Genomic DNA, 21755 nt, shown 5'->3' on the forward strand with positions numbered 1-21755 from the left:
TCAAATGGTATAACAGAAACAGTTCATGGGGTAATGTATGCTATATTTATTTAATGTTTGTGTGTGTGTGTGTGTATATATATATATATATATATATATATATATATATATATATATATATATATATATATATATATATATATATATATATATATTGTGTGTGTGTGTAGAAAACTGTTCAGAAGTTTGGAGTCAGGTTTTTTTTTTTTTTTTTTTCAAGGAATAAAAGTATTAATTGCGTTAAATTGACAACTTAGTCAAGACCGACAAGTCACGAAAAATAATTTTTTACTTTGTTCTTCTATCCTGAATGTATCAAGTTTTCCACAAAAATATTAAACCGCACAAATGTTTTCAGTAATGATAATGTGATAGTGAAATTGACTGATTATTGCAAATTGATAAAATAAATGCAGCTTTGGTGAGTAGAAGTGATTTCTTTTAAAACTCGTTTAAAAATCTTCCCCCAAACTTTTGAACATTGGCGTTTATAGATCAGAACAACTAAGTTATATATTTACAGTGGAGATCAAAATTAGAGAACAACCTACAATTTCCTACATTTCAAGGTCAGGGTTTAGTCCTTTTTGAAGTTATTATTACAGGAGTAGAAGGGCAGTTTAAGCATATTTCATAAATTAATAAATAAATTCGGAAGCACAGCATGAAAAAAGTAATATTTGAATAAAGATCTCCGTTCAATGATAGAGATCACTTACAGAGACCTGATAGTTATTGATAATCTGGCACATGGTGCTAATTTTCTTAATTCTACGAAGATCCCTATTTAACTGACAGCATTCCTTTTAATTTTCACTAAGATTGCAAGATGGTGGGCTGCTGTAAGGGGAATTAAACCTGCAACAGGAGGTTGTCCAGATGAAGACTAAAGGCCATTGCAAGAGAAGTTTATTCCAAATCGTTGATTTCTAGAATATTGCAGTTTTACAACTGATTCAAGTCCCCCAAAAAGGCAGGTTGTAGTGGGGTGATGGAAGAACAGGCATTTCTTCTTTTCCATTTCAAGCACTGGTCAGATGGGAAACATGTTCAGCATCAAACTGGGAAAAGACTGAACCCTGAGTGCTTAAAGAAGTCAATGGAAGAGACATGGTTTGGGGGAAGTTTTCTACTTTTATCCCATCCAAAGTGCACACACCGCAGTAAACACACACTATGAACATGCATCGAGAGCATTTGGCATTTGTTTTTTGCTGCAGTTGGGGGTTCAGTGCCTTGCTTGAGACTTGAACCCACAACCTTTGGGTTACGAGTCAGACTTTTTAATCATTAGGCCATGACTTCCCCTAAAGTTAACAATGCCGGCCGGCCAAGAGATATAAACCCAACTGAAAATCTCTGGAAAATCCTTGTCAACAAATTTATGAGTAAGAAACCCACTACAGTTAGTTAACTATGGAAGAAGTGTGGACCAAGATCACATCAGCGCAGTGTGAGAAACTACTGATATCCTGCAGCCGCAGATCTGCTGAAGTCAGTCAGAGCAGGGTATTTACACTTCCTACTAATTTCTGACAGCTGTAACCCTCCAAAACTTTACTCGTATCATCTTCTGTGCTACAGTGGTTACTGTTATCTAATTTTGATCAGTGTTTTCCACAAAATAAAGTATTTTGTTTTAATCCACACACTATATGAAATATTCTTGCTTCCTCCCTGTGTGGTTTTGTGGCATCAGTCATGCTGTGACGGCTGTCCTCCTCTCACTTTTTCAGTCCTCCCACTGAAAGTAACAGCTAAAGAAATCTCTCCAATTTTTTTTATTTTTTAAGGTAAAGTGTATTTTAAATAGTTATTTTTTTTGTCAGTCAGCTTGTAGAGATATTATCAACTATGGCATTTGGATAAGATGTTCATTTATATTTATTTATAGATTTATTTTCATAAAATAGCATGTTGTGGGGATGCCTGTCACTCTCCTAAACTTATGTTTCTTTCTGTTGGTGTTGAATGTAGGTGAGTGTACATTTTTCTGTGAATTTTTTAGCTTTTTTGTCTCTTTCATCTGGTGCACTGTGTTTTCAGATCATGTCTGTGACGCACAGGTGCAACATGTTCTTGTTTTCATATGTTTCGATCAGAGTCTGTAGTCTCTGTCTGTGACATCAGAGTGCATACAATCAATTTCGGATGCCATCTTGAATGGGATTGCCCTGATGCAAACCCTAATACCACTTATACTGTACTGAGCAAGACACACGGGTGAGTGTAATCTACACTTTTTTTAAGTTTAGATACACTTGAGGAAATATAAATGATATGGAAGATGTTGTTTAGAGAAAAAAATGAGTGTGGAGCAAAAAGCAGTAGAGCACTGAGATGAGAGGTGAGGTGAAACTGGGTGGTTTAGCAATAACCACAGTGAGATACAATCCAGGCTCATCGCCCCAGTGCAGATACGCTGTTGTTCTCACTTCAGGCACGCTGTTGGTTTCCTCTGAATAACACTCGAAAAAGAAAATGACTCATAAGTGCTGAAGTTCAAATTGTTCTTTACTTTCTTTTTTTTAAATCATGCCCAGTTGTCACATTTTTTTTAAAGAAAAATAAAATCAGATCTGTCTGTCTGTTTCGCAGAGTTTTGCAGCTGATGAATTGCCAGATGATTGACATAAAGAATTTACTTGGCATTTTTATAAAGTGTCCTTGATACTGTGTGTTTGTGCTGCAGTACGACATGGACAAATGTTTCGGATTGCATCCAAATTTCTCGGCAAAGCTGTGATCTGTCACGTGTTTTTCCAAACATACACATCTACAGTGTCATCCGACTGACATCTGAACTTCCCTGGCTGAATGAAACTCGGGATTGCTCTCCTATAACTGATTGTCAGTATTAAACATCAAAACACGTTTTTCCCATATTTGATAAATAAAGATAAAAAATCAGGAATTTTGCAAAAACCTTGAAAAGTTTTGGTTAAACTCCAGAAATGCATTCACTCATAATATGTAAGAATGTTTTTGAAAACATCTTATATCTGTCTAAAATGCATTAATATAATTGGACAAGAATTTGTTAAAATGTTTATTGTTATTATGATTACTACTATATTATTGTATTATGTTAATTATATAATTATTTTATTATTATTAAAAAAAGTGTTGAGTGAGATTTATTTTATGCTAGCTGCTGCCAAATTCACCCCGCCCTCCATAACCATCTCCATGGCCAATGGGAGTCTCTGGGTGACGGTACATTTTCCTTGCGCTCCATCCATAAGCTGCTCGTTGGAATATGATTATTATGTGGAAGAGAAGGAGATGGGATGCTCCTGTACCCTAACGGAGTTTAAAAGTCTCTGGGCCACAGTCACTCTATACAACGAACAGAACCTCTCAGACAGACAGGTGCACAACTCTTTCATCTTTACATCCCTTTCTCTTCTGTTTGTTCATTTGTTTATTTACAGTATAAGTGTTTACATTTAGATGAAAAATTTGACTTCCATAATCTTATTTTTAAATTCATTTTTCTTAAAGGCACACACAGCTAAAGTGATGCATGAAACCCCATTCAAGGTGGAATTTGGTTTTCTTACACCAGGGCAAGTGTACTGTGCTGTGGCCAACTTCACAGCTGAGGGCGTACTGACCTCTTCTCCCCCGAGCCTCCCGCAGTGCGTTTACATACCAGCAAATCTCGGTGTGCTTTTATTTCTACACAAAGCGGTTTTATTTATTTTGTGGTGTAATGAATCAAGACACATTTATTTGTTTGCACCTGTGTGCATTGCTTGCCGGCACTCATGCATGTGTGTTCTTCAGAAAGCCTCATCGTCATAATTGTGTGTGCTGTTCTCATCGTTCTTGGCCTAGTATTTTTTCTGGTCTGGAGAAAGTGTGTGACTTCTAAACGTCCGCTGCCCAGAAATTTGGTACTGACCTTACATGAACATGATTGCAAGTGTGTTCTTGTTTTTTTAAGTTTATTTTGAGTAATTTACATTTTGAATCAAACAACATAAAGGAGTATTTTTTTATTTAAAATGATGTAAATGGTTCCCAATAAAAACTCTATAGCAGTGGTCCTGCACCAGAGGGCACAGGGTGAAACAAATGTATTTTAGTTAATACATTATTATTAATAGTCCTATATTAAAGTATTTATTAACTAACTATTGTTTATATTGAAAACAATACCATTCTTAAAACATAAGTAATCACCAAATCAATAAATTTGAAACAGCATTACTCCCAGCTTTGTCATTATTACACTATTATAGAACCACAGCTCTACAGAGGTACACAGAAGCCCATAGAAAATTATTTCTGTGCTTTCATTTGCTCCAAGGAAATAATCAGCCATTGCTTTTTCATGACTTTCCTCAATAGGAAAAATATAGAGATATATTTATATAGAGAGATTTACAATGTTATTTAATTCAGAAATGTGTCATCACAGTCTGATAAGGGTCTATATAAGCACTCTTGGAACATCAGTCATCCAGTCAAATTCTACTTTTCCTTTTGTATGATATACAGTAAAGGAAGCTTTTTGTCATTCTAAGTACCATATAAAAACAATGACTCTAAAGAGCTCTCCAAAACCTTCTAATGCAGAAGCATTTTATTGTCTGTTCAATCTGTAAAAGTATAATTTTTAATATCTTAGGTGTTTTACATTTAAAATACAAACCATATTGTTTGCTTCCAGGCTTTACTTCGAGACTTGGAACTTCAGACTGAGACGTTCATTGACTCCAGTAAGGTGGCACCACACAACGAGTGCTCTGAGGGTGACCACGTTTCTGTGGTTTCCTCCTCTGACTTCACACTCATGGACAGCCAGTCATCTCACTACAGCACCCAAAGCCTGGGCAAAGGCTATTACACAAGCCCCACCGTGTACAATCCAGTCTGCACTGAGGAATCTGTGGGATCTGAAGAGCTGAGCACAGATGTCCAACACGACGAGTGTCATCGGTCATCATCACATCCGATTCTAGAGGCAGAGCTGGCATGTCCACAGCAGAATCAGTGTGAGGAGACTCCAAAACATCCCTCTGAGCTCAGTGCGAGTGAAACATATTCAACAGGGCGAGATGTCAGATGAACACCCAGAGCAGTCTGAAGATGTCATATGGGGAAAACTGAGACCAGTAGAAGACATCCAAGCTGATTGAAAATCCTGATGGTTTTTTTCCCCCTAAATTTCAGTTGAAGGCAACGTTTTTTAGACTCGAAATATGGATTTGCTTTGGGTATAATTTTAATACCCGCTTTTTTGGTGCTGTTGATTTGTGATAGTGTGGTTCTGCCCTTTCGCCCATTAATTATTGTCATTGCTAAAGTTGCAATGAATGGAAATAAGAACAGATCTTTTTTCTGTATTGTGATGTATATCCGAGTGTAAATGCTTATTGAAGAGTAAAGTCGAGGACTTGTTTATCACTAGTTGTTTTCGTTTTCACCTGAAGCTCCCATTAAAGACATTTTAAATCAAAATAATTTTTATTTTAAAGAAGGAAAGCACATATGTATGAATCATTCACAAGAAGACCTATAACATGCCTTTAGAAAATAGAAAGGGTGATTTAAATTTTCTTATGTTAAATATTATATATCCTCCATTTTAGTCTGGGTGGTTTGAGTCAGGTAAGATTGAGTTCAGTGTTTATTCCTTTTACTATAAGGGACCACTGTGTCACATGTGCACATCAGTGGTCAAATGTTGCTGACCTGAATCTAGCAGTTATTGCCCTTTGAGGTTTGTTTGGGATCCCTCCTACAGTTCAGTGACTCAGAGCACTAGAAATCCTTATGCTGTCCCTATGAGGAGCAGGGTTGTTTTTGGGGTAGCTGTGAGTATAAGGTATGCTTTCTGTATGGCTTGATTCATTATTTTAAAAAAAAATTTTGGACCCATATTTGTTTACTTCTTACTTCATTTTCTGTGGACTGTGTCTCCGTTAACCACGCTAAAGTACCCAATTTCTGGAACAGTTATGGAAAAGCTCCCAGGAAACGAGTGAGACTCTAGGTTCTGGAAAAGTGTATTGTAGCAGGCACGTTTATGCATGCTTCTTATTTCCTCCTTTGTGAGAAAGTGTATGTGGACTCAACTTAAAATCTGTGAGGTCTAATTGGTTGTTGAATTTTGCTATTGTAATACTGCTATTCCACTCCACAGATGAATCGAGTTTTAAATGTCAAGTTTCTTGTTGACCAAATGTAGCAGAATGGAAAGAAGTATGCATGGGTTCAAGCTATAATAAACCACAGCCCACAAGCATGAAAAACAACATGCATACACATATACCATAGGCCCCCAAAAAATAAAAATAAATGCAAGCTAAACCTGTACTGAAATGTCTTACCAAATATCATACATATTCTTCATCACTATATCTATATTTTTGGTGTCTTTCTTTATAACTGCAAGTATTAATTAATTGAATGATTTTTGGATTTTAAAAGACAAAACTTGCATTAGAGTTGCTCAGTGGAGTGATGGGTGCAAGATTTAATCCATAGAACCTGAAGAGTCCAAGAAAAGTATAATAAATGCTGAACTTCAAATAACTATACTCTCATTCTAAACCATTGGCAGATTTCTATACATAAGCTGTGCCTTAGAGAACACTTCTCATAGGGTATAGTGACTCAATAACTGGGTCACACGGAAACGTGCACGTTCTCATCCAGAGAAACCTTTAAAATCACCATATGTAGCAGAAGTATCAGAATGTATCATTGTCATAGAAGAACTCACCTAAACAAATAATTGAGCCTAGTCAAGGGTTTCATTTACGTATTTATCACTTTACGTAACTATCATTGTAAAACATACCAAAACACCAAACTGAATTCTACTAACACAGACTATAAATGTTTTACATGAGTGTTTGAAGTTTAAAGTGAATATAATGAAAATTGAATACTTAACAGTAAACACAAATGCTAAAGTTAGAATCTTTATTTGGCTGTCTTTTTTTTTACATGTACAGTTAATTTAATTACAATTTTTTTATATACAAAGATATTGAGCCCAGTCAAGACCTTGTGCATGAATGGTGGAAACATGATGTCCCTAGTGTGGACTTGGCACGTGTCCATTTCTCTTCTCTGTCATTCATTTGTTGCTGCAGTCCATCTATCTGTTGCTCACGGATAATGTGAGCATCAGCCTCCATGACATCACCTCATCTGCGCCAATACTGTCGATTTCAAACATGACAAATTTGTAAAAGAAGACAATATATGCTCTGTATATGCTCTGCCATGTTGGGTTTGTTGTACTGGTAAATAAAAATCTGGAATCTGTAATACACTACACTACTTAGAAAATCTGACCAGAAAAGTGTGCCTCATTGATAGGTGACAAATGAAATATGTATTTTTAAATCAGCTCAAAATATCCTGTGACTCAATGGAACCGAAAAAAAACACAGTCTGTCCATCACATGCAATTCAATTTTATGTGAAATATGTGAACTCTGAATGAACAAAATCTGAAGACTGATTCTCAATTACAGCAACCAGCATCAAGACTGCAAACTGAGACAAAAATCTGCAAAAGTTGTGTAGTGTAATCCAGAATTTAGCAGCACTGGCCAAAAACCCCTCCACTGCTGCCAACCATAAAAAAAAAATGCAAACACCAACAAAGCTTATTTTTATTAACATCCTGATATTTATCATTAGAGACAACAGGCTTTGCCATTTTCCATACTGATTTTTCAAAAAGGGCAAAAAAGTGTTGTGTTAAAATATTAGAAAATACACACACCTGTGCAAATTTGTGTATCTGTTCAACCACTGCAGCAAACAGAGCACCTACGCTCTCATCGATCAGACTCTGCATATAATGTACCGCCTCTTCATCTGAGAGGTCCAATCGAAACTTGTCCTGAACCTGCAGTGGGCGGGCAAAGAATGATCAGGTTATTTTACTGCCCAGCTGATTTTACCTCTGAAGATTTGGAGGCAAAATGTGAGGACCGCACATACTTTTTTTACAGTTTTGTCAGGCTCCAGCGCAATGTCTGGAATATTTGCATCCACCATCAGAGAGAACAGATTCAGAATGAGATTTGAGTATCTGCATATGGGAGAGAAAAAAAAGTTGTATTTCTGTGATTTAGTCTAATGATATATACATAAATGAAGTACACTATTATCAAAAATCATGGGGTCAATAGGACATTTTATTGTTTTTGGGAAAAAAAAGTCTGTTATGCTTACAGAAGATGTATTTATTTGAATAGAAATACAGTTAAGAGTAATATTGTGAAATAATATTACAACTTAAATTATGATCTATTTTAAAATATTTTAAAATGTAACTTATTCATAAGATGGCAAAGCTGAATTTTCAGCAGCCATTACTCCTGTATTATGTGTGACATAAACCTTCATTTCAGTTCTTCAACTGAATTCTTCAAGTTCAACTTTTGAATGTTGGTGCAGGTCTTCCATTTGTAACTCACCTGCGCAGGTGCAGGAAGGCAGTGTAGCACTGTTTCCTGAACTCCTGGTATTGTTCACTCTGCATGCCCCCCATCCCCTCCACCATCTCCTTGCTCAGTTTCATGGGGGGTGGAAGGGGTTTAGGGTCCCGACCCAAAATATATCCAAAATCAATATGGAACAGCTTCCCTGCAAGCCAGAGAGACAAATCAGCATATCCAATCATTTTTTTTTTCAGTGATTAGAAGTCATTCAAAATAGTGGTGCACTTATGAACTGTACCAGTCTTTGTGAGAAGCAAGTTGTCTAGATGTCTGTCTCCAACCCCTAGGATGTATGTGATGACACAATAGCCCGCTGAAAAGTATACATTCATTTAGTACAAGAAAATGAAGATTTTTAAAGTACTGAATAAATAATAAGCTAAATAAAGTATTAATGGATTCACAAACTGAAGCTCACCGCAGCTTTTAACATATGTGTCCATGACTTCAGAGCTGATGCCGTATGGTCCCTTATCATTCGGAGCGTGCTTCCGGAAGAAACTCTACATGGAGACAGATTAACCAAGAGAAATACAAAGACATGAGACTTTTTTTTTCAAACAAACATAGATAAATAAACAAGTTGGCATGTGCCATACCTAATTGTGCTATTAATTAGAATTACATTATATAAAATTGTAAATAAAAATGTATATAAATAAGGTTTATTGGGCAGTCATTATGATTATGCAATACAGGGTGTCCGATTTTGCTTAGTTCCAATCTGTGCTAACACTCCTGCTAAGAAGTATCTAGTTATCCTGAAAACCTTGAGGAGTGTCTAATTAAAGTTGGAACTAAACTTCGCAGGAAGGTGGCTTTCCAGAAGCAGGATTGGACAACTCTTGAAGTATTGTGTTACCTGAATGTTGCCTTCAGTTGCCAAAACCTCAGCCACAGGTACTGACTGCACAAACTGCATAAAACCTGCAGACAAATCATACGCATCCAGTGTGAAATGACCTCCCACATGTGACTTGACTGGCTCATGGGTTCGTTCTGCACACAAGAGATGAAGCAGTACTGACCATGTTTGGTGCTGGTAGCCAGAACTTTGTATGGAGTCAACTTCAGGTCCAAATTCTCTTTCCTCAGCAACTGTTAAAGACAGGCAGAAAGTATTGATAACAAATGACTAAAAAATCTAAATACTAGTGTTATCTTTATATAAAACCAACATACATCAATGAAGAAATTTGGACTTCTGTGTGGCATTAATGAACACTGATTAAACTTTTGGTACTGTGTGATGAGATGTAATGACTTCAGACCTTGTCCATGAGTGAAATAATCTGCAGGATGAGCTGGTCCTGTCTCAGGTCATCTCCATGTTTAAAAATGACAGGATATTGCTCCCCATCCTCTGTCTTAAAGATGAGCTTTGCTGGCATCAGAGCACTCTGGAAGAGACGAAAAGACATAAGTCAGGGGTGGACGGATGCATGTGTGACACAATGCAATTGATATGTATGATGCACAAAACCTTAAAGAGTGTTGCAGTCTCAGGTATGATGCCTTTGATGCGGATCTGCGGCTCCAGAGGAAGAGGGATGGGCTCGATCTCGGACAGATTCACCTTCTCATTATCAGCCAACAAGCTCTGTAATCGCTCCGTCTGTCAGAGATAGAAAGAAATGATACAACTAACTTTACAACTTTACAAAACACGGATCAACTGATTCCATCTAAAGCAGCTATTAAAACTGACCCGGTGTTACATACTGTACCTTTTTCTTGCGGTTTCCGCTCTCTCTCTGAACGGCCTTCATGAGCTGCACCAATCTGTCCACAAACGTCTGCTGGGCGGCCAGAAGGGAGCGCATCACTCTCACACACTTATCACCCTGGAAACAGACATTATAAACATCATTTGTTATTTATCTTTTATGTAAACACTTTTCTTTTGTTTACATTTATCAACCAATATTTATATTAAGCAGCATTAAATGATTACAAAATCCGTGGAGAAGCCATGGTTAACAGTGGATTTATAACAGCTAAGGGGCTTTGTTGGGCATGACGCAAAACTTTAAACCATGGCTTCGTGGGGCTTATTGCTTTTATAAAATGGTTATTCCCTATAAGTAAGTGAAGTGAAGTGACATTCAGCCAAGTATGGTGACCCATACTCAGAATTTGTGCTCTGCATTTAACCCATCCGAAATGCACACACACAGAGCAGTGAACACACACACACACTGTGAGCACACACCCGGAGCAGTGGGCAGCCATTTATGTTGCGGCGCCCGGGGAGCAGTTGGGGGTTCGATGCCTTGCTCAAGGGCACCTAAGTCATGGTATTGAAGGTGGAGAAAGAACTGTACATGCACTCTCCCCACCCACAATTCCTGCCGGCCCGGGACTCAAACTCACAACCTTTCGATTGGGAGTCCGACTCTCTAACCATTAGGCCACGACTTCCCTCTCTAGGCCACGACTTCCCTTAGTAAAGTTTCACAGAATAAAACTGAGCAAATAAAGTGTAACTATATAAATAAAAACAGTATCCTTCAACCAAACAATGTAGTTCCTCAGAAACAGTTGTGGTTCCAACAAAGTGGTTGTCGAGCAACACACAGAAGTAAACAAAGTTGTGTTTGTAGGGTAATTTACCACAACTTTGAACGCGGCTCAACCAATCAGAATCAAGTCTGGAACTATCCGTTTTATAGTCATTTTTTTGTAGCAGTTCTGAAAGAACCATTTTAACACGTTCTTTTAAACTTTTTGCTCATCGAAGAATAAAAAAAAAGATAACATTACTCCAATCTTCAGTTTCACCTGATCCTTCAGAAATCATTCTCTGGAGCTATTTTCAACATTGATATTAATGATGAAAATGTAAATAACATTTTAAAACAGAAAACATGGTTACACTTTATTTTAAGGTGTCCTTGTTACACTGTAATTATACATACTGAGTAATATTAATTAACTACATGTACTTATTATAAAGGGTTAGGATTTGGTTTTGGCTTAGGGTCACTTGCATGTAATTAATAACGGACACCTTAAAATAAAGTGTTAACGAAAACATTTATTATATTGTAATAATTTAAAATATTACGGAATTTTTGATCAAATAAATGCAGTAATGGTAAGAAAAATGTACTTTTCTAAGAATCATTTTTCAGTAGTTTGTTATAATCCACATGGGTTGTGAATGTACCTTGAGCAGAGCCTGACTGAACCTCCGCATTACATTGATGTACATGTCATGGGTTTTGGGGTCTCTCTGCTGTGTGTCCTGATCCTCACACTCCACAATTACATACCTGCGGTAGAAAAAAAAAATATATTTTTTTCTGTCACTTACAAATCTTTAATATGGGGTGGCAGCACTGGCATACTGTTGTAGACATCATAAGAACAGAACTTCTAAAAATCTCGATTCATTACTCACCAGTATAAATAGTTTGCCAGTGTAGAGTTTTTGCAGGCACGTGATATAAGGAAGGTGCAAAGATCTTGCTGTGGAACACAGGTCATATGCACTGTTACATAATCTTCACATCCACTACCCATCAAAAAAAAAACTTTTTACACTTACCTCCAGATTCTCACCATCTGTTCCCTCTTTGCCTTTCTGCGTGCTGGGCATCACAGTGATGGTCGGTGCTATCTGGGAACTGAAAAATAAATCACTGTAACCCTCACTGTTTTTTGTTTTTACATTTTACATTTATTAGAATTACAGCTGTACATACGATCCAACTATCTTACATTCAGATTTTGAAAGTTATTGGAATCCTGGGCAAAGTAATGTAGAAATGCTTTTGGGAAAAATCAGTGCATGTTCTGTGAGGTTAATGCTGACCTGTCCAGATCTCCTATTGTTGAGCTTTCTGGCAGAACCCCTTGACTGTCTCTCTTACTGGCAGGCTCTAAACCACCCTGAATGTCATTGAAGTTCTCATATTTCAATGCCTGCACCAGCTGAAGCAAGTACATTAGCAGATCCTACAAGTATGAAAAGAATTACATGTATTTACACAGGAATCAGGTTCCTCTAATGCATTAATCTTTCAGTTGCTCCGAAAGATTTCCATTGGTAATGATATGTGTAATTAAGTATTGTTAATACTGCTTATAAATGAATAACATAATTCGATGAACAAAGATTTGACACAAATTTAATGTATCTAAACAACTGACAATCTGACTAACATGCACTGACTTTACCTCATCATCAGCCTGCTGCAGCCTCGCGACGGCGTAGCGTCTGACTGTGGGGTTGGTGAACTGAGAGGACAGCAGCTCCAGGGAGTCCTCCACATCCATCGGCCGCCACTTCCCTAGTAGCTCCAGGGCCTGTTTGGCCTCCTGGGGCAGATCCCAGTTCACACACTTCAGGAACTTAGTCAAAGCCTAAAAAAACACCCACAATGAGATCTTGAGATGACATCACAGACTACAACTGATACCTGCCTGTTACCAATGGGGCAACACTGGTAACTACTACAATGAGAATATTGCATTTTAAAATCCAGTAAAAAGAATGATATTGTGGACTATTATTACAATTGAAAATATTTGAAAATGTTATTTATTCTTGTGATAGCGAAGCTGAATTTTCAGCAGCCATTACTCCAGTCTTCTTTGTCACATGATCCTCCTATAATCCTAATGCAGTGATTTGGTGCTCAAAATCATTTAAAAATTAAAAATTAAATTAAATTAAATTTATCAGACGTTTTTATCCAAAGCGACTTACAGTGCATTCAGGCTATCAATTTTTACCTATCATGTGTTCCCGGGGAATTGAACCCCCAACCTTGTGCTTGATAGTGCAATGCTCTACCAACTGAGCTACAGGAACACATTTCTCATTATTAGCAAATTTGAAAATAGTTGTGCTGCTTAAGATTTTAGTGGAAATCATAATGTGATTTTGACATGAAACCATAAAACAGAAATCTTTTCTATCATTCAAAATGTTTTTACTTTTACTTCTTTTCAATTTTAGGTGCCCTTATTATAACTTCTGAATGGTTTTCAGTGTGCTCATTCACCTTTTCTTGTGTGGTGAGGTAGTATCTAAACTTCCACACAAGGTCCTGTTCCTCAGAGCTCAGCTGTTTAGTGGGTGGGTAGCTCACTATGATCTATAACAGATAAATACATATATATAAATATCTATGTATTTTTAAGACATCAGTAGAGATTTCTTGTATACTTCTTTTTCTCTTTATCACTAACATTGAGTTGATCACGCGTGGCTGCATTAGGTTTGAGATCATGGTCAGATGGTCCACTGCGCAAACTACGAGCCAGTTTATGATGCTTACTCTCCACAAGGTTCTCCTGCAACAGAAATTATTCTTTTCATTATCTAGTGCCAACATTTCCTCCACCATTTCAGCATAAGACAGACATAAACAGCTGATTCGCAAACCCATAAACCCAGAATAACTGACTTTTTAGCTTTGTTTTCCACTCACCATGCACATCTGAGGGTCGGGGACTTTCACAATATCTGAACTGGTCGGCGAAGGGGAGGATTCATCTGCATCCTGTAAAGAGAGAGAGAGGCATAAAACCACTGAAATGTAACAAACCATTAAGTACTAGATAAAGTAGGTGAACTATTACATGAAACATTTTAACTAGTGCACTACACTGCTTTGCAATTTAGTTTGTTTAATCACTAAAATAAAGTCAACAAATGGCATCTACAACCTATTTCACTTCTGTAACAAAACAAGACATTAAAGAAGAAGAAAAAAAAATGTAATTTGGGGCTCGTTTTTACCCATCTGAAATGGATTGGACTGTGAAAGCAGTCATTCCCGAGTCCCGACTGCTCATTTTCAGTTAATAGTGGGGGGCAGCTTTTTTCTAGCTAAATGTTATTACATATTGCATTAACCAGCATTACATTGCTCTGTTAAAAATGTGCAAGATTTCTGAAAAGCTGCTTTCTCTACAACAGTATCATAATACAATACCTAGCCAGTTAACATTTACATCACAGTTGAGTCAACTAAACAGTAGTTACCGGTATTTAGAAGCAAAGTAAGGCTAACATATTTAGATGAATCATGCATTAACAGTGAAAGTAAACAGAGTTATTCTGATTCATCAGTGACTTAACAGCAAAAACTAGAGAAAACTGTTATATATACCTTTTCGTAATAAACAATGCTGTATTCTCGTTCACCACTTTTGACACGAGGGAATTCCACCATGAGGTACATGAAATTAGAGCTACGTTTCTCACTCTGTAGATAAAAAAACAAGCTTTACAAATAATTTGGGCTTAACACAGATGTAGCAAAAATTACAGTGGCTTCATATCGTGACACTTTTTACCCCAAAACCACTCACCTCATTGATCATTTCAATCTCTCTGAAGGTCAAGCGATCCAGCCAGTCTACTTTAACCATGTGACCCTGACGATGAGCTTTTGTTAGCTGAGAGACACAGAGGCAAAGAAAGAGAGAAGAAAACTTAGAGAAAACACATGTCTGCGAGATCAGTAACTCAAGACACAACTAAGTTGTGTGCACAATCCTTTAGCCAATCATATGACTGTGGCGTGTCAGCCAGCATAAGCACACAAAAATGCTCCTTAGCCAAAAAACATTCATGGGGTGCCAGTCCAGAGTAAGTAGCACACCAAGATGACTCAGCCCTTTCTAAACAAACAGTTAGTAATAGTTAGTACAATAACACATCTCATCTAAAGGACTGCAAGAGTCTGAGAGGACGTTATTTAACCAGTCATACACGTTTTAGTAGCTTAACACCATGTCCATGACATTCATGATTATTTCAATGGATGTTCCCTTTCCAAAACAAGTTATGCTTTATCTATGGCATCCACAACAAATCATTCTGACTTGAATTATCCAGCACAAAAATCTTTTTTTTTTTTAGTCTGTACATTTTTCTAAATCCTCCTTTTGATGTGGGACTGTTTTTAAGGGGATGAAAGTCTGGTTATTCATTAAAGACATGACTGATCTAGCAAACTTGCCAATTTTTACATGGTTGTAATATGAGTATGAACAAATAAATGTAAAAGAAACATGCTATGTTTACTGAGTCCCGCACATCACATGCAGGAAAAAAATAGTAGGCTAAATCGTGTTCATGATTTACTAATTCGTTCCCTCAATGTACTAAAATGTGCACACTGCACACGATTACTATTGCATTCCCTCGATTTACTATTTCATTCACTCAACTTATAATTAGTGGGCACAATTTACTAATTCGTTCCCTCGAGGGAACGCAATAGTAATCGTGTGCACGTTATATTACACTGAGGGAACAAATTAGTAAGTCGTGCGCACAATTTATTTATTTTTTCTTGCATGTCATGTGTGGGGCTCCGTATATGTTTGACCTACCATATTTTTTACCATTTGTTAATAGTTATAATAAAAGATTCCACTGAACACTTGTGCTTAGTAAGATCTACACAATTCTCAAAAAAAAAAAAAAAAAACAAACAAACAAACAAACAAAAAAGAAAATTGGTGAGGGCAAACAACAAAAATGTCAATGCCTGAAGTCCAAAACACAGAAAATAATATACATTATTATTTGTGAAAATGTAAGTCAAATTATACAAGCTAAATATATACCCCATCCTATATCTTGGCCACGAGTATATATGAGACAAGCCAACATTCATACACACATACATCCTCACACATACATTCAGCATTCCCGTTCTGTTTTCTCTCATACTCACGTCACTAAGTATCTCCAGATCTGGGCCCTGGAACAGAGGGCAGTTAAAACATGTTCTTTGACAGATCACACACACAACCACACTCCCTCGCAACAACAAACATTCTCAATTCTCATTCTTTCCACAAACTGGGTAATCTATAAACACAATCAGCATATCCTTCTATCTCTCCCTGCCACCACCCACTTTTCATTTAACATATCCCCAATGTGCATTAACTGTCAAAAGGAATATTTCTCCAGTTTCTGTCTCAGTTGGGGTTCTAAACTGACCTTGGCCAGGCGGCCCATCTGGTCTTCTGCCAGAGTGCTGCAGGTCCTTCCTGGTGTACTAGTGGGCTCACTGCCATCACCCTCCACACCCGGCCACACCTTCAGATCATGCATGCCCTGTCGGAACATTCTAGTAGACATAGAGATGGATAAAAGGGAAACTGTGCAAAGTTTTGTGGTAAAATGTCAAAACATGACAAGTTTGTCTCTCTAACCATGTAATAATAATTTATTCCCTAAATAACACCAACAAATCTCACCTTCTATTTAACATGCATAGTTAGATTTGAAATTTTTGACGAAAGATTATCCTGCTACTCCTGTCATATATGCGTTACCTAAGATGCATAAATCTTTAAATAAGCCGCCTGGTCGCACTATTATTGTGGCATCAAATGATTGCCTGTTGAATCTATGTCTCAAAAGATTGGATTTTGAGACCTTTAATTGAGAATCTTCCGTCGTAATAAATGGACACGGGTGACTTTCTAAAGCAGTTGAATAACATACATTTTGAGCAGGATTTGTCCGAACTCTATCTTACAACAGTGGATGTTGTCTCGCTATATACAGTACAAATTTTCCCCACAAGAAAGGTTTGAAGGCTATGAACTGTGTGCGGATTGTTATTTCTGCTGAATTTATGTTTGTATTGGATCTAGGCACCAGACTAACTGTGTGACTTTATATTGGGCATCTGGTGCTGCTCCTCTTCTGTGACTACAGATTTTATTAATCCAAATTAGTTTCATATAATCACAGACTCTGAATTTACTGGTTATATGCCATTTAAAATCTTGAAGACAATGAAATTATCATTGGAGTGAAGACATGAATCATATGTTTCTGAAACAAATTCGAAAAGAAGTATTACAAATAGTATGACATAAAAATACCACTGTGTGTGGTGTGGTGTGGTGTCACTGTGAGTCCACTAAAGAATCTAGCCAACTCAGCCAAGCATTCTAGCGCAATTAACTAGTGTGTTTACCTTACTAAAAATTGATGATACATTTTAATTTTGAATAACATTACATGAAGAGTACTAAGAAACAAAACACACACGGCTGATGAACAAACATTGTAAATATTAGACCCTTACCCATATTTCCCAAACAGGGTGACCGTAGTGCCTCCAACAGGTGTGGCTCTGCCGGGTCCATACACATCCCAAACAGTTAGAGTCACCTGGGCACTCTGAGGCAGGTCAGGGTACTTCACTGGCAGCCTAAGCCACTCGTTCCAGCTAACAAAGATAATGTGACAAAAGACTTAGAACAGTGCATAAATGAAATCTGAAGGTATTACAATGGGATTTTTTTATTGTACAAATATCGAAGTAAGATGATAGAGTACAAAATATATAGGCTACATATCTCATCAAAGCATTTCTGACACATTTTGTTTTTGTTCCCTCTCTGACTCATTATTGGATCACACATGCATAAATTGAGCCACAGTGTGACACACAGAAATTAAGAGTTAATAAATGTACGTACTTCCAGCGAGTGCTGAAGGCTTTGTAAGACGTTCGTACTGGCAGAGCGAGTGGCTTTCCCTCAGCAAACACTTGACAGGTGACGTACAGGTCGGAGCAGCTCTCCTGATACAGTCCTGAGAATCGCAGCATGGGGTCCTCAAGCAAAGCTTTATAGCTCTTCTGCTCTCTCTTGCCCTCCAGACTGCCTCTGCAATAACAAACAGAAAGGAGATATTATTTCTGCTCAGACAGAACACAGCACAAATGAGTCTGACAACAGCCGGTGCTCCACACAGACATCTGATCTCACCATCAGTCTGTCTGGAATAACATGAAGAAACAGAACAAGCTGAGACAGACTCAATCCAGAAGAACTGTGGAAACAGACTGATTCAATCAGGGTTCTTCAGCATCTCAGAGGAAAGAGTTTACCCATACATAATGTTTCATTCCCTCCTCTCAGAGGAACACGGTTACGTTTAGTAAGCGGAGATGTTTTGCTGATGTGTCCGATACTGAACTTCACAACTATTGTTCACGCGCATCTATTTGGCGCAGGTAAGAGATGAACTTTTTTCACAATTTTATGGTTACTTAAAAGTTGTTTAAAACTTTTCTTATGCAGTGTGTCAAATTTTAAGTACATTAACTTTTTAAGGAAACGAAATGACGTGACGTGAGGCCACGTATGGTGACCCAAACTCTGAATTTGTGCTCTGTGTTTATCCCATCCATGTGCACACACACAGTAGTGAACACACACCCAGGCAGCCACTTTTTGCGAGGTTTGGGGAGCAGTTGGGGTTCAGTGCTTTGCTCAAGGGTCTCACCTCAGTCAAGGTATTGAGGGTGAAAGAGATCGCAGTGCATTCACTCCCCCACATACAATCCCTGCCGGTACCCAGACTCGAACTAGCGACCTCTGGGTTACAAGTCTAACCACTAGGCAATGACAGCCCCCCAGATAAGGTCAGAACCGCCTAATCATCCGTCATTCCGAGTGCTTCACATGCTGACAGCTCTTCGTCATGCAGTTTGGCTTTTACAGTCCTATGATGAGGTTTTGCACGAGTTTGCTTGCTTGCACTCCGTGATTCCAGGACATTCTAAAACGCTTAACGTTAAAAATGCTTAACGTGGCTTAATGCACTAAGACAGTGATATTAACAGACCAAAATCACTAAACATCATACTTATGAATTATACTATCTACAAAAAAATCAGATGAGCCCTGAATATGAATGCAAAGCGTTTAATAACACGTTAAGCCTTATGATGGTTTTCTATGGAAGGAAGGCTTAACATGTTATTGAACGCGTTACATTCATATTCTGGGCTCATCTGATTTTTTTTGTAGATAGTATACTTTATTAGTATGATGTTTAGTGAGTTTGGTCTGTTAATATCCCTGTGTTAGTACATTAAACCACGTTAAGCGTTTTAGAATGTCCCGTGGTTCCTTCATTCTGTTCTTCTAATGTAATGCAACACGCACAGACACAATGAAATTAAATTGATTCTATCATGCGCGTGTGTGCAGCCGGACAGACACTCGAGGGTCAGAAGAATCATTAATGATATTTATTTATGATCCACAAGTACACGGACACAGACTCGTGAAGATCGAGGGCAAAAAGAGAACGATGTCAATAGACAGATGACAGTCCTAAAACACAAAAGCTCTCGCTGGACTCACATCTTTGGTCAACATCGCAACGATCTGATATCATGGAAGGAAGATTCCTCCTCTTTACATTTAAAATAAAAGTGCACTACATTTTAAACTCTGATCAAAATGACCAGTAGACACTTTATTTAAATTATGTTAAATTACATATAGCGAAATAGATGGATATGATACATAGCATCCTCCATTAATACGCGAGATGCGTCTTAGAGCTATGTGCTGTTTATTCGGTCTCTGTTGTTATTCTGCTGGTTTGACAGTTCTGCAAACAAAACGATGACAAAGGTCCAGAAACATACTCACATTTTCAGTTGGACGTTTATGTCCAGATCGCAACTATACACATAGTTAAACTTGTCTGTGTCCATCTTCAGTAATCGACTACGTGTTATGCAAAACCGCAGTGAATAGAAAAAAACTGATATAAAAGAAAATATTAAATATAAAAAAAAATGCAGGTTTGTCAGGTGATGGGAAATAAACTGCAGGGCCTAGAGCAAAGACCCTGCCCTGGATCTGCTTCAGCTTTAACGTTTAGAGGCAGTTTATAATTTATATTCTTGATATAACCCTGCCTGATTACCGAAAACCAATATGGTCGGTCAAAAGTACTATCAGTCTTAATTTAAGACAATAATAAAGTTGTAATAAACATCTGCCAGGGCTTCACCGCGTCCTCTTCGAAAGAACAACATTATAAGCAGACGTAAATAATCGATGTCATATCGATCCATAGCCGCAGCGACTTGTATGGACTGAACGGATCAGAAATGACTTCTTTGGTCTGGTGAATCTCAATGACTTCCTGTTTGGTTTAAGAACGGGTAGTAAAACAGGACAAATTTCCTAAAGCATTTAAAAGTCCTCTTGAATTGCATATTAGTTGTACATTGAGTACTGTTATTTGCATTGATATTTGATATTGATATTGCATTTAATACTTTGAGTTTAAACTGAATTGAGGCATGTTACTGTAGATTAAAGTTGTTTTGTGCATGTGTGCTTTTTAACGCTTTTGTAAAGTATTTTAATTAATTTAATTATGTAGCCTACTGCACTTAATAAATCAAATAAAAATGTATGCATTTATTCTTTCATATGATTTTGTATGTACTGTTTGGAATCTTCGTCATTGTGGACTCTATCTATTAAGAATTTGCCAAAACAACAACAAAAAGAATAATGGTTCTTCATATATTTCACTCAACTCACTTTGTGATTGTTTAATACGCTTGGCCCTGCAGTGAAACTTGCAGGTTATGGCCTTTGTCAGCCATTCTGCACCGCAGGTGGACAAGTCATTTGCAATTGCTATCTGTCTTTTGGGTACATGAACATATTTTGTTTAAAGTATGTTCTCCAATGCAATTAACATTTTATTGGAGTGTTTGAGGAAAAAACTTCTTTATTGCATTACATTGAAAAACCCCTTTTAGGACCTTTATTTTGAGGAGTGTACTATTCAGCTGTTTTGTACATGTTGCTATGGAAAGTAGTTAATTTTGATTATAATTTGAATGAATCGCTCGATTACAGGGTGCATCGGCCTATAGACTTTTTCTCCCTGGTGTGAAGTTCAAGTTGAATCTCTGACCTGTCAGGTCACACTGGTGATGACCTCTGATCCTCGCCTGCCTCGGGGGGCATTCTTTTAATTCTTGTACTGTGTTTGAACAATGTAGCGTAGTGAGAGGTTCTGTGTATTTGTATGGAATGTTATCTATTCTGTATATTCATTTGTGCTTATTCTACCATGTTATTATCACATCACTATAACACTAAATATTAGCACTGTATGACCTGTTATTGTCATTCCCTCAATAGCCAAGATATTTTTAAACTCTGAGAGCAAAATTAAAAGTGTATTCCCCATCAATACTCTTCATGAGACAACCAATAAATTGTTTATGGTGCTCATTTAAGCAGCATAGCTAAAGCTTTTCCTTTATCATTTAAACTGTTGTAAATAATTAGCTTAGTAATATATAACGGTTTGTCTAATATTTACGTTTACTCTAATAAATATGTATAGAAAATGTATCTCTCTTTTAATAAAAAAAAAAGCATCACAATAGTTCAGTGGTACTCAAGGGCCTCAACGGACTTTCAAGAGTGCCACAGGATGACTTAAAAGTG

The 21755-nt window shown here is 37.3% G+C and overlaps 2 protein-coding genes across 2 annotated transcripts; one reads left to right on the forward strand and one right to left on the reverse strand.

Moving 5' to 3' along the window:
• Positions 1 to 1750: 1750 nt before the first annotated feature.
• LOC132097003 (uncharacterized) lies at positions 1751 to 5408 on the forward strand. The gene is made up of 7 exons (XM_059502672.1): positions 1751 to 1977; positions 2103 to 2223; positions 2693 to 2850; positions 3152 to 3372; positions 3505 to 3667; positions 3790 to 3899; positions 4679 to 5408. Exons 1-7 carry the CDS (start codon positions 1926 to 1928, stop codon positions 5075 to 5077), a joined length of 1224 nt encoding a protein of 407 aa, XP_059358655.1. The 5' UTR covers positions 1751 to 1925; the 3' UTR covers positions 5078 to 5408.
• A 1544-nt stretch (positions 5409 to 6952) lies between these two features.
• LOC132103781 (phosphatidylinositol 3-kinase catalytic subunit type 3-like) lies at positions 6953 to 20365 on the reverse strand. Its single transcript, XM_059508876.1, has 25 exons — positions 19923 to 20365; positions 17952 to 18140; positions 17555 to 17698; positions 16453 to 16582; positions 14805 to 14891; positions 14603 to 14698; positions 13919 to 13990; positions 13677 to 13781; positions 13490 to 13582; positions 12660 to 12845; positions 12295 to 12437; positions 12028 to 12106; positions 11881 to 11948; positions 11647 to 11752; positions 10205 to 10321; positions 9961 to 10092; positions 9749 to 9877; positions 9506 to 9575; positions 9340 to 9404; positions 8896 to 8980; positions 8716 to 8790; positions 8454 to 8622; positions 7975 to 8065; positions 7754 to 7879; positions 6953 to 7181 (listed from the first exon to the last, which is right to left on the reverse strand). The coding sequence occupies exons 1-25, from the start codon at positions 19985 to 19987 to the stop codon at positions 7167 to 7169; spliced, it is 2637 nt and encodes an 878-aa protein (XP_059364859.1). The 5' UTR covers positions 19988 to 20365; the 3' UTR covers positions 6953 to 7166.
• Between the last annotated feature and the right edge of the window lie 1390 nt (positions 20366 to 21755).

The sequence above is a fragment of the Carassius carassius genome, chromosome 2 (assembly GCF_963082965.1).
Source record: "Carassius carassius chromosome 2, fCarCar2.1, whole genome shotgun sequence".
Classification (NCBI taxonomy): Eukaryota; Metazoa; Chordata; class Actinopteri; order Cypriniformes; family Cyprinidae; genus Carassius; species Carassius carassius.